Source organism: Rhinoderma darwinii, chromosome 2 (assembly GCF_050947455.1).
Source record: "Rhinoderma darwinii isolate aRhiDar2 chromosome 2, aRhiDar2.hap1, whole genome shotgun sequence".
NCBI lineage: Eukaryota > Metazoa > Chordata > Amphibia > Anura > Rhinodermatidae > Rhinoderma > Rhinoderma darwinii.
In genome coordinates, this window is record NC_134688.1 from 304,976,165 (window position 1) to 304,989,697 (window position 13,533).

The 13,533-nt window shown below is 42.0% G+C and overlaps 1 protein-coding gene across 1 annotated transcript in view; it reads left to right on the forward strand.

Moving 5' to 3' along the window:
- Positions 1–5,777, forward strand: part of LOC142741219 (putative E3 ubiquitin-protein ligase makorin-1) — a 43,767-nt gene extending 37,990 nt beyond the window's left edge. The window contains exons 7-8 of the mRNA XM_075850616.1: positions 383–521; positions 5,340–5,777. Of these exons, the coding sequence (XP_075706731.1) occupies positions 383–521; positions 5,340–5,498 (298 nt within the window). The 3' untranslated portion in view covers positions 5,499–5,777. The remainder of the gene's footprint in view (positions 1–382; positions 522–5,339) is intronic.
- Positions 5,778–13,533: the final 7,756 nt, after the last annotated feature.

The window sequence follows — 13,533 nt, forward strand, 5'->3', positions numbered from 1 at the left end:
TTCAAAAACAAGATGTGAACAGAGCCATCTCTATATTTCAGTTTTATGCTGTTTATAAGGTAAATGTACCTATATAGAATTGAAAAAAAACGTTACTATTGCTCCTGATTTAACGTGTTGCCAAGAAGGACAGAATCACCAGTTACTAATCTAAAACGCAGCGTCAGAGCTGCCTCTATTGGGCACTTCCTGTACTGCACTAAAAGATAGTCAGGTGCATTATAGGATCACATTAGTAGGCTATCATACTCCATGGAAACTAGTGTTGCATGTCTAATCCAAAATAAAGTTTGCTTAAATATTAGTAATCTAGTAATAGTATTTTAGTAACTGATATGATTAAAAAAAGTTACTTTTATAACCACTATCTTTTCCCCCACAGGAAGATCCGCTGCCGGTTCTTTCTTAGGGGTAACGGATACTGCCCCTTTAAGTCTGAATGTATCTATCTTCATGACTTACCACATGGTCACCGAAGGAGAAAGAAGAAAGATCAACGACGGGATAGTGCCTCTGCATTGGTGAGAGTAACCTTATGTTCTTGTATATTGTGCATTAGATTGGTAGATGTAGAATGCCTTCCTAAAGCGTTTTCCTCTGACCTATAAGTGTCTAATGGTCACTAAATATATTGAGTAATAGCATCCGTATCTTATTTAACCCCTTAATTACCTGTTACGTCGTTGCAGCTATTGACTTAGCGCAATATCACGTAACTGTATGTGACAGTACTGGCGCAGGCTCAGAAGCTGCGCCATCACCAGCAGGTGTCAGCTGTATATTACAGCTGACATCCTGCTGTAAGGGCAGGACCAGAGCTAGCCTCCGATCTGGCCGATTAAACCTTAGATGCAGCGATCGCTGCATCTAGGTGGTTTCTAGACTATCGGCGCCCCCGCGCCATGATAATCATGGCTTGGCGGACCCAATGGTGTCTATGGCAACCGGAGGCCCAACAATGCTGTCCTGGTCTGCCTAGTTTGGAAGCCTATTAGACCCTGCCCGGAGGTTGAGCCTAATAGGCTTGCTGTCAGTCTATGACTGACTGCACTACCTATATAGTGCAATGTATTAGAGCTGTGTATTAGAATAGAGATCAGGGCTTCATTGTTTCAAGTCCCCTATTGGGACAAAAAAAAAAGTTAATGTACAAAATTTATAAAAATAAGGGTATGTTCACACGGCCTATTTACGGACGTAAATCGGGCGTTTTTGCCCCGAATTACGCCCGAAAATAGCGCCTCAATAGCGCTGACAAACATCTGCCCATTGAAAGCAATGGGCAGACGTTTGTCTGTTCACACGAGGCGTATATTTACGCGCCGCTGTCAAATGACGGCGCGTAAATAGACGCCCGCGTAGAAGTGACCTGTCACTTCTTTGGCCGTAATTGGAGCCGCTATTCATTGACTCCAATGAATAGCGGCGCTAATTACAGCCGTAATTGACGCGGCGTTCAAGCGCCTGCACATGCCGGTACGGCTGAAATTACGGGGATGTTTTCAGGCTGAAACATCCCCGTAATTTCAGCCGTTACGGACGCCCTCCGTGTGAACATACCCTAAATGTTTCAAGTTTAAAAAAAATAAATAAATATACAATTACAGCCTTTTTTCACAAGAAGTCTTCAGTTTTTTTTTCTTTTAAAAAAAAAAAAAAGCCCTGGAAAAAAGTACACATTAGGTATTGCCACGTCAGTAATGAACCAAATATAAATATATCACGTTAGTTTTTCCCGCATGGTGAACACTGAAAAAAAATATATAAATCCAGAATCGCAGTTTTTTGATTACCATCCCTCCCAAAACATAGAATAAAACGTGATAAAAATTTTGCAGGTACCCCAAAATTGTACCAATAAACTACAGCCCGTCGTGCAAAAAAGACCTAATCCTATTTATTTTTTTTAAATAAAAGTTCTGGCTCTTAGAATATGTCAACACAAAATGTGCAGGGTGTGTTCCAAAAGGGGGATAGTATTGGGCACCGTTCGTTTACTAGTGCGACACTGGCTACATATGTGTAGCTTACTAATTTGTGTCAGGGCGTAATAATGGAGTACTCTTCACAGCTTACACACACACACACACACACACACACACACACACACACACACACACACACACACACACACACACACACACACACACACACACACACACACACACACACACACACACACACACACACACACTTATATGGATAAACCTAAATAAAATGGGAATGGTTGGTGATATTAACTTCCTGTTTGTGGCACATTAGTATATGGGAGGGGGAAAACTTTTCAAGCTGGGTGTTGACCATGGCGGCCATTTTGAAGTCGGCCATTTTGTATCCAACTTTCGTTTTTTGAATGGGAAGAGGGTCATGTGACACATCAAACTTATCGATAATTTCACAAGAAAAACAATGGTGTGCTTGGTTTTAACGTTACTTTATTCTTTCATGAGTTATTTACAAGTTTCTGATCACTTATAAAATGTGTTCCAAAGTGCTGCCCATTGTGTTGGATTGTCAATGCAGCCCTCTTCTCCCACTCTTCACACACTGATAGCAACCGCAGAAGAAATGCCTCCTGATCTGACCCCCTCCTTATCTTTGGGGCCATCTGAAGGCAATTGTCTATGCTGTGAAGATACGAGATGTGCAGCAACTGAAACTATGGATACTGGAAGCCTGTGCTAGCATTTCTTCTGCGGTGTTGCTATTTGTGTGTGTGTGTGTGTATGTATGTGTATATATATATATATATATATATATATATATATATATATATAATCTCTCAGTAAAACCCCTAACAGAACTACTACTGAGCAAAGTCTGCACGCCAAATGCCGTTCTCTCCCTTCTAAGACCTACAGTGTGCCCAAACAGCAGTTTACTTCCACATGTATGGCATTCCCATACTTGGGAGAAGCCACTTAACAGTTTAAGGTATTTGTCTGCAGTGGCACAACATATTGTGCACCAAAATGGCATATCCGTGGAAAATTGGAATGGTCACTTTTAAGGGATTTCCTCTACTGGTACCTCGGGCTGTGTAAATTCGACATGGTGTCCAAAAACCAATCCCTCAAAGTCTACATGCCAAATAGTCCTCTTGCCATTCTGAGCTCTACCGTCTGTCTAAATAGCAGTTTATGACCACATAAATATAACATGGTGTAAAAAAAAATCTCCCGAATTAGAGGATTATAAGTGTTGTGGCATTTTTTTCATTTTCACAAGGAATAAAGAGCACCATTTTAGTAGAAAAAAATTGTTTTTTTTTTTTCTTTTCATGGCCCAATTCTAATTCAGTAAAAAAAAAACCTCGGGTGAAAATGCACACTAGACTGCTAGATAAATTCCTTGAGGGGTGTATTTTCCCAAATGGGGTTACTTCTGGGTGGTTTTAGCACCACAAGACCTCTTTAAACCTGATATGGTGTTTAAAATATATTCTAATGAAAAAGAAGCAAAAAGCAGCACCTTGAGGATTTTGGAGCCTCCGAGGCCTGTGTTTCAGTCCATTAGCACTCTGGCCACATGCTGGATATTTCTAAAAACTGCAGTCTGGACAACAAATATTAAGCTGCATTTCTCTGGTAAAACCTTCTGTGTTACAGAAAAAAATGGATTAAAAGAATTTCGGCAAAAAAAAAATTTTACTTTCAAAATTTGTATTTCACCCCACTTTGCTTTCATTTCTGTGAAATGCCTAAAGGGTTAAACTTTCTAAATGCTGTTTTGAATACTTTGAGGGGTGCAGTTTTAACCCCTTCCTGACATTCGGCGTGTGTATATATACAGCGCACGCCGTGTGGGGGAATATGGAGCGGGCTCACGGGCTGAGACCGCTCCATAGAGCGAGTGTGTCGGCTGTGGGTTACAGCCGGTGCTTCCGGGTAACGAGCGTGATCCTGCTTGTTAAATGCCGTGTTCAATAGCGATCGCGGCATTTAAATGACTAAAAACGGGGGCGACCCCCTGTAATGTCCCAACGGCCTCCCAGCGGCGAGATCGGGGGGAGCTGTTGGTTGGCACGGCAGCCTGGGGGCTTGACTAAGTCCCCTAGGTCCGCCATCTTTGTACTCCTATGAAGCACTGTCGGAGGCAGGGCTTCATAGGAGACTGTCAGAATCGCAATATAATGCAATACATTAGGTACGGTGAACAACGTAAAAACAAAACCACCCAGAAGGTTGAGGAATCGCTTTTTTTCCCTATTCCACTATATATATATATATATATATATATATATATATATATTTTTTTTTTCACTACATTAAATGGTGCTGTGAAAATCTACAACTCGTCACAAGCCCTCATACAGCAATATTGATGGAAGAATAAGAGTTATGGCTTTTGGAAGGTGGGGAGGAAAAAACAAAAGTGAAAATCTGAAAAAATGGCGGCGGAAGGAAGGGGTTAAAATGGGGTGTTTATAATATATAGGGCCCTCAAAGCCACTTACTAGCAGATACATTGAAGTTTAGAAAAATGCTAATTTTTGTAAGTTCTCTCTAAATTTTGGTGTTTTTCACAAATACTGAATGTATCGACCAAATTTTACCGCTAACCAAGTACAAAGTGTCATAAGAAAACGGGTTCCAAATCGCTTTAATAAAAGCATTCTAAAGTGATTACCACATAAAGTGACGTCAGATTTGAGAAAAAAATTGCCTGGTCTAGAAGTCAGAAACAGGCTGTGTCCTTAAGGGGTTAAAACTGAAATCACATTGTTAATTTGGGTGTCGTTAAGGCATCATTTACGTGTTCGTGCTTTTCATGCGTGTCGTACGCACCTATATTAGTCTATGGGGGCAGTGCAGACAGTCCGTGAGTTTTGCGCAGCGTGAGTCCGCTGTGTAAAACTCACGACATGTTCAATATTTCGCAGTTTTTTGCGCGTCACGCACCCATTGAAGTCAATGGGTGCGTGAAAACCACGCAGGTCGCACGGAAGCACTTCCGTGCGAACTGCGTGATTCGCGCAACAGCTGTTGAACTCTTAAACAGAAAAGCACGTGGTGCTTTTCTGTTTACATTCAAACATCCAAATGGAGTGTCATAATGATGGCGGCTGCGCGAAAATCACGCAGCCGTACATCACACTGATGACACGCATTAAGTTCATTTTGCGCACGCAAAACGCAGCGTTTTTTGCATGCGCAAAACGCACACGCTCGTGTAAATCAGGCCTAATGCTGTTTTATAACAAGCTTATTTAGGGAAAAGTGTAAACAAAGGTTATACAGAGCAACTCTAAACAATCACTTGTTATTGAGAACCCTTTTTAAATACTGGCCAACCCCTAAAACTTTTGTATTTGACCATTTTCATATCGTCTTTTACAGTCCTATGCTCAGCTGGTAGGAATTTATGAAGAAGACTTCAGTGAAGAGGAAGACCTTGAACTTCTGCACTGTGCTCTAACCCTTGCTCTTATTGAAGATCGCATTGGCTTGGATTTTCCTGAGGATGTCGAAATCTTCTTAGGAGAATGTAGTGACTGAGCGATCTAAATTTTCTTAATGCTTTAATCTTGCATTTGTTTTTTGTTTTTCTAACAAGCTTGTTTCTAAATCACGTGTTCTTTAGGAGAGTAGGATGTTGCCCACCTCCCTGGGTTTAATGGGCAGTGCTTTTCCAGCAGGCCTTTTAAAATGGTCCATTGGATCTTTAGGGCAAATCCCAATTTTTGAGACTGAAAATACTGTTTAAAAAAAATATATATAGATTTTAGAATTGTTATAAAAAAGTTATTAGAATAAAGTTTTGTTTATTTTGCTTAAGTATTTGTATTTCACGTTTTATAACTGTACTAATGCACTTTCAATGATTTCCCCTTATGTGACGCACAATGTTCAATGAAAATATTGACCTATTTTTTTAGTCTTTCCTAGGTTTTGTGTTGTTTTTTTTCTTTGCTGTAAATTGCTTAACTTGATGGGAGGATCAATGTGCTGATTTAGGTTGGATTTACACGAGCGTGTGCGTTTTGCTTGTGCTAAAAACAGCGTTTTGCAAGCGCTGAAGGCACTTAACTGCTCTGTGTCATCACCATATGATGTGTGGCTGCGTGATTTTCGTGCAGCCGCCATCATTATGACACTGAAAAGAGAAAAGCACCACGTGCTTTTCTGTTTACAAACAAAATACAATCATAGTTGTGACTGCTGTTGCGTGAATCACGCGCGTCACACGGAAGTGCTTCCGTGTGCTGCGCGTGATTTTCACGTACCCATTGACTGCAATGGGTGTGTGATGCGCGAACAACGTACAAATATAGGACATGTCGTGAGTTTTACGCAGCAGACACACGCTGCGTGAAAATCGCACAGTCTGAATGGCCCCATAGACTAACGTAGGTCCGTGCGAGGCGTGAAAACCGCATTACACGTTTGTGTAAATAAGCCCTAAGCGTGGCAGTCCCTTCGTTCTAGAGTATTTGACCCCGATTTAGCTTTAACAGAAGCTGGACGCTGTTCACATAACCATTTGCATACTGCATTCAGCATGCATGTTTAACCCCTTCCCGCAAAATTACGGGTCCTATACGTCAGCATTGCAAGGTGCTTACCGCAATCCGATGTACCAGACCCGTCATGAAGATGGGGCGGTGCGCACTTCATCTTTAACGGGTGTCGGCTGTAATATATACAGCTGACATACCATTGCATCGGCGGCAATGGCAGTTACAATCACCGCAGTTTAACCCCTTCAATGCGGCGGTCAATGGCTGCCCCACCCCACCCCCAGTGAGAGAACGTGGGTTGTGATGGCAGCCAGGAAGCCTAGCAACTGCTTCCTGGTGGCCAGGTACAGAAGCCTATTAGGTGCTGCCCAAGGCCTGAGCGAATAGGCTCAACTGACAGATGAAAAATTATAGTTGCAATACACTGCACTACATAAGTTAGTGTGGTGTATTGTAAAGGAGATCAGATCTTCAAGTCTCCTGGTAAGTGTTAAAAAAAATACAACAATAATCGCCCTGTTTCCCTGTAAGTCCTTTTCTTTATAGTTACTTTTTTTTTTAAATAAATTATAATACATAATAGGTATCACCGCGTTTGGAACTATAGAAATATCCCTTCGTTTTTACCGCAAGGTGAAATGTAAAAAATATTCGCTAAAAAAAACAAAACACTGGCAATTTCTTTCTTTTTTCTGGTCACCTTGGCTCAAATTAAAAGTGATCAAAAAGTTGCATGCGAGTACCCCAAAATGGTACCCACAAACTACACTTCGTCACTCAAACAAGCCCTCCCACAGCGGTATCAATTCAAAAATAAAGTTATGGCTGTCCGAATATAGCAACACTAAAACACGGTTTTAGTTGTGGGAAAGTAGTAAAACGTAAAAAAAAAAAAAAATTTGGTTATGACCCACAGAACATGTTTATACTGCTCATGAACACTAATATATATATATATATATATAAAAAATAATGCTAGAAGTGCTGTTTTTTGGTTTCCTCATCTCCTAAAAAATGGAATAGTGATTAAAAAAGAAAATGCATGTACCCCAAAATGGAACCAATGACAATTACAGCTTGTTCCACAAAAAACAAGCCCTCACACAGCTCCGTCAACAGAAAAATACCACGTTATGACTCTCAGAACTCAATGATGCTAAATGATGGCCTAGACTCATATTTGAGGTCCAGTAGTTTTTCATTAAAAACCCCCACAGCCTCATTTGCTAAACCCTACAAGTGGACCCTGTAGATGCAGTGGAGATGAGGAAACTTTAGGGCCTTATACGGCTAGTGAAGAAGTCAAAGATTAGGCAATGCTGGAGCGCACATTTTCTACAATACCCAAAAAAACCTGGCCTGTGCATAAAGGATTGGTTCAAAGCGTACCACATCACTCCATGGATTATTCATTCACCCCATTACATCATCCTATTATACCCTGATGTACTCCGCCCAGCTTACATATGCCCCCGCGTTATAAGCTGAAATACAAGTAAAACCCCAAACAAAACTACTACCAAGCAAAATCTGTACTCAAGCCAAATGGTGGTCCTTCTGAGCCTGACAGTGTGTCCAAACAGTTTATGACAACATGTGGTGAATTACTGTTTTCTAGATAACCCGCTTAACAATTTATGGTTGTGTTTCTCTCCAGTGGCACAAGCTGGGCACAACATATTTGTCACTAAAATGGCATGTTAGTTGGAAAAATGCAATTTTGTACCTGCAACATCCACTGTGCACTAATTTCTGTAAAACACGTGTGTGTGGTCAAAATGCTAACAATACCTCCTAGATGAATTTCTTCAGGGATATAGTTTGCAAGATGGGGTAATTTTTCAGGGCTTTTCAATGTACTCGTACCTCAATGCAACATGTCGTAAAACTGTTTTTTGGAGTGGAAATTTTGCAAAATTAAATGTTTTCATTTTCATGCCCTTATTCCACTATAATCGGCAAAAAACCTGTAGGGTCAAATGCTCACTATACCCCTTGATAAATTCTTTGAGGGGTGTAGTTTGCCAAATGGTGTCTTTTTTTGGAGGGCTTCCACTGTTTTGGCCCCACAAGACCTCGTCAAACCTGACAAGGTGCCTAAAATATAGTCTAATAAAAAGGAGGCCCCAAAATCGTCTAGGTGCTCCTTTGCTTCTGAGGCCTGTGTTTCAGTCCATAAGCACACTAGGGCCACATGTGGGATATTTATAAAAACTGCAGAATCTGGGCAATAAATATTGGGTTGCATTTCTCTGGTAAAAAACCCCTGTGTTACAGAAAAAAAAGGATTAAATATGAATTTTTACAAAAAAAATGTAATTAGTCAATTTCACTCCTTACATTGCTTTAATTCTTGTGAAACACCTAAAGGGTTAAGAAGCTTTTGGAATGCTGTTTTGAATGCTTTAAGGAGTGATTTATGGGGACTTTCTAATATATAGGGCCTTCAAAGCCACTTCAGAACTGCTGCCTGAAAAAAAATAGCCTTTTGAACTTTTCTTGAATATGTGAAATTGCTGCTAAAGTTCTAAGCCTTGTAACATCCTAAAAAAACAAACAAAACAAGGGCAACAAAGTAGACCGATGGGATATGTTAAATATTTTATATTTTGTGTGGTAGTATCTGTTTTACACCAAATACATTTAAATTTAGAAAAGTGTTAATTTGGCACATTTTATCAATGTTGGTGTTTTTCACAAAAATAAGTTTATCGACCATTTTTTCATTATAATAAAGTACAATATGTCACGAGAATCTCAGAATCGCTTGGATAGGTAAAGCATGCCAACGTTATTACCACATAAAATGACATGTCAGATTTGAAAAAAAAAAAAAATCTGCTTAGGCTTTAAGGCCAAAACAGGCTCTGTCCTGAAGGGGTTAAATGGTGCCAACAAATGTATGTATGTATGCATGCATGCTAAAAAGGTACACTGGCTGAAAGGCTGTATTTGGCATATACTTGACCGATAACTGGCTATGGCTTTGTTCAGCATATACTTTGGAAGAAGCAGTGATGTGAAAGGGTGCTCAGCAGACTTGTCAGATGTGGCTTGACAAATTGAATAGACTACTAGACTTTCTTATCTCAACAAATTATGCGAGGATGTTCTTGGAATTTATTTGAATGAATACTGTTGGCAGGTAAACCATAAATAATTAGACTTCATTCTTGTAAAATGTGTAAACCGCTATATAATTGTACATGTGCTAATATGTAACCTTGTTCATTATGGTAACGGGTCCACTGATGACAGATAAATGAAAATAAGACTGATCAGTCTGGTGTTTATTTTAGTCACTGTATATTATTGTATGCTCAGCTTATACCAATCGTGTGGTCACCATATAGTGGGGCGCCAATACTGTCTTGCCGTTCCGCCCAAAGATCACCCATTGGTTGCGATTTGTTTATACATTGTGGGGACACGGTACCATGGGTATACGCCACTGTCACTAGGAAGCTTACTCTTTGTAAATTTATAAAAAAAAAAGTGTGGCTATATCCTCTGCTGAGCACTCTGCCTCCAACATACACTAGGCTAAAACTGAGGAGCTCAGTTGTCCTGCACTACAGGCAAATTCTCCTAGATTTTTATTTCCATTTCAGCTGCACGGCGAGAGTCTCTCGTGTGTGTCTCACTTGGGGGCTCCACTGCGGGCGCAGGGCAAAAGGAGTTTCCACTGTTTCAGTGGATACCTGCCATTTTGGTGGATGCTTTTCCCACCTCTGTGGATGCCCATCGCTCTCGTGGATGTTTCCCTCCTTGGTCACTCAGTCCCTTGTTCTTACCGCATTGGTGATTTAGGATGCCGGACAGTCACGTTAAGTGTGTGCGTTTTCCGAAGGGGTGACTGACTGCGCCTGAAGACTACTGACAGGTAAGTACTCCTCATCCCCTTGCCATTAGGAGCTGCTGTGAATGGTCAAGGAGCAAGTTGGACTATGCCAGCGGACTTTATAACATTATATATAGAGGGAGTTCTTATTCTGAGGTGTTGTGCCCTTACTAAGGGGTTTCTAATACTTATGTGCTGGTAGACATTATCTTCCCTTCCCCTGGTGGTGCCAGTAGTTTATGCCCAGTCTTCAATTCTCTGCTAGGCAGCATTTTGGCCATGCCCCCTTGCGTTCCCACACACTCTGCCCTGCCGTCTTCCGCGCTGTTTTTTTTGTTTTTTGTTTTTACACGTCTAACCAGCATGAGTTTTCTTGACGGGGGAGTGTTTTCTGTTTTCACTAAGACGCTCTTCACTTTATCACCTAGTAGCGAACACCATAGTACATTGAGCTGTTGTACTTCATACAATGCTGGGAACGTTTCCTGCTTCACGGGGGATACCACACCTAGGGGGACTGGTAGAATAGACTGGCTTTAGTGTTTTTTTGTAAAAGGCTTAGAAGCTTTGCCCTTTTAAGACATTATAAGACCCAACCCCCCGCTATTATAACACACTTTGCGTGTACGCGGTGCTGTACAAAGTTTCCCTGTGGGCAGGCTGACCCAGTCTGTGCAGTGCCCTCTGTCTAAACCACCACAGGATTCCACATCTCCCATGGTTAGTTAGCATATTACCCCCAATAGGCAGCTTCCCTCACCCAGGCGGTGGTTGCTCTCGCCCGCTTCTCTCAGGCCACGGCGGATTCTTTACAACACCTGCCTCAATAATTAGCATCGCAATTGTCTGACCCCTCTCCGGCACCACAGTCCATTTAGCCCCCAGACATTCTTCCCTGGATTGCACTCTGTCATGATCTGTAGGTATGTGGCCCACTGGGCTGTACTGCAGTAGCTGGATAGCAGCTGGCCAAACAGTGTACCAAGTTAACCTATAAATAGTCCAAGCACAAGGGTACCTGTAGTGGTTCAGACAGTAGTAACGGCTAGGCACAGATGGGACCTTGACAGCAGACACCAGACGTGTTGTAACAGCAGGCGAAACGGGTTGCACAACACGACTCCAACAGGTTTAAGGCACAGGAACAAATAGTACGGGATATAGGGTACAGGTAGCAGGGCACGGGAAACAACGGGAACAGGATAACACTAAGGGACCATTTGCAAGACTAACATAGGAAAACACAACAACGCTCATGCAATGAGCAAAGGGGCAGGGCCCTTATAGCCCAGGGTGATCATGGGCTAATTGGTGATAATTCCCATGTGCACGCGCTGGCCCTTTAAGGCCGGGCACGAGTGCACGTGCACCCTACGGGACACCGCGGAAGTGAGCGCTGGCGTCTCATCGGGAGGACTTGTGGGCCAGCACTCACAGATCCATGGCTGCGGCCGCCGGGGTGCGAGTAATCCCGACGGTTCGCGGCCATGGATGCTACACACATTTTAGTTATCCTAGTGCATCCCTCAAGCGGGCCAGGAAATCAAGGAGCTATCATTCTTCCTTTGATTCCTCTTGATACAAAAATGCTGCAGGCATCCTTCATTCAAGAGATGTATGTGAACCAGCTTCTTCAGGGGACGTCTCTCTCCCTGACTCCTCCTGCTGTGAAGGATCGCATCCAGGCAGTGAGAAATGTACTTAAGATTGCGAATGATCCTGCTGAATCCCCTTAGAATGAATTATTGCATTGCCACAGGCGACTCTCCCCTCCCCCTTGGTCTTTCAAGATCATAAGGGTTTTGGTAATTTGTCTTCTAATGCGTGGAAATACCCTGACTGGCCTATTCATGTGTCCAAGAGTGCGGACTATGTTTCCTTTCGCTGATGAATGTATTATAAAATGGTCAAGGTAGACCCTCCCATGACCTGACTTTATTATAATAATAATCTTTAGCGCCAACATATTCTGCAGCACTTCACAATTTAGAGGGTTCATGTACATATGGTATCAGACCTTACATATTGATCAAATTAATTTATAATGCAAACAGGGGTGAGGACCCTGCTCGCAAGAGCCCACAATCTATTCGGAAATAAGGGAGACACAAAATATAAAAAAAAATGCTTGTTAAGTACAATGGTCCATCCATCTTTTATACATATGGGAAAGTACACATAAAGCTGCATGAGTCGGTCACCAGCCAGTATCCGGTGTATGATAGACATGAAGTGCAAGGAGTGTGGGGGATACTGCTGAATGTGGGGGTCAGGTCTGATGACTAATGTAAAAAGGGGGATAGGTAAAGGAGTTAGATTAGGGAATGTTATAGGTCTGTCTAAAAAGATGTATTTTAAGGGCACTTTTAAAAATCTGGATGTTGGGAATTAACTGGTGCAGCACGAGAAAAATTTTGGAGACGGTAGTTGGAGGTTCGGATTAAGGAGGATTTTTAATCGAAGGCCGTTGGCAGAACATAGAGCACGGGTTGGGTGGTAAACTGAGACGAGGGAGGAGATGTAAGGAGGTGCAGCACTGTGGAGAGCTTTGTAGGTGAGAGTAATAAGTTTGACTGAAGGGTATGGGCAACCAGTGCAGTGACTGGCACAGCGTAGAGGCATTGGTGTAGGGGTTGGTCAGAAAGATGAATGGAGAGTTTAGTGAGTGGAAGACCGATTAGTAATGAGTAACAGTAGTCAAGACGAGAGTGAATCGGAGCAACTGCGTGTTTTTGCTGTTTCCACAGTAAAAAAGGGGTGGGTTTTGGAGATGTTTTCAGGTGAAATAAATAGTCAAAAATAACCCTGAGACAGCGGGCGTGCTGCCTAGGTGTTATGGTATTGCCACACCCTGAGATCGAGATGCAAGGAGCCCTGTTTTAGAATGATTCAGTTTCAGATCGACAGAGGATGTGACGTTAGAGACTGTTGACAGACAATCACTGGTGTTGTGTATTAGAGCAGGGGTGATGTCATGGATTAAGGCATGTAATTGGGTGTCATCAGCGTAAATATGGTACTGGAAGCCAAATTTGATTTTTTTTGTCAAATTGGGGCTGTGTAGAGAGAAAAGAGAAGTGGACCTAGGACTGATCCCTGAGGAACCCCAACAGAAAAGGGAAGAGAAGAAGAAAATACTACCTTACTGATTGCAGATGCTTCTGCCTTTAACCCCTTCCCGCTTTTCCAGATTTTAGTTTTTTTCCTGCCCACCTTCCAAAAGCCATAACAT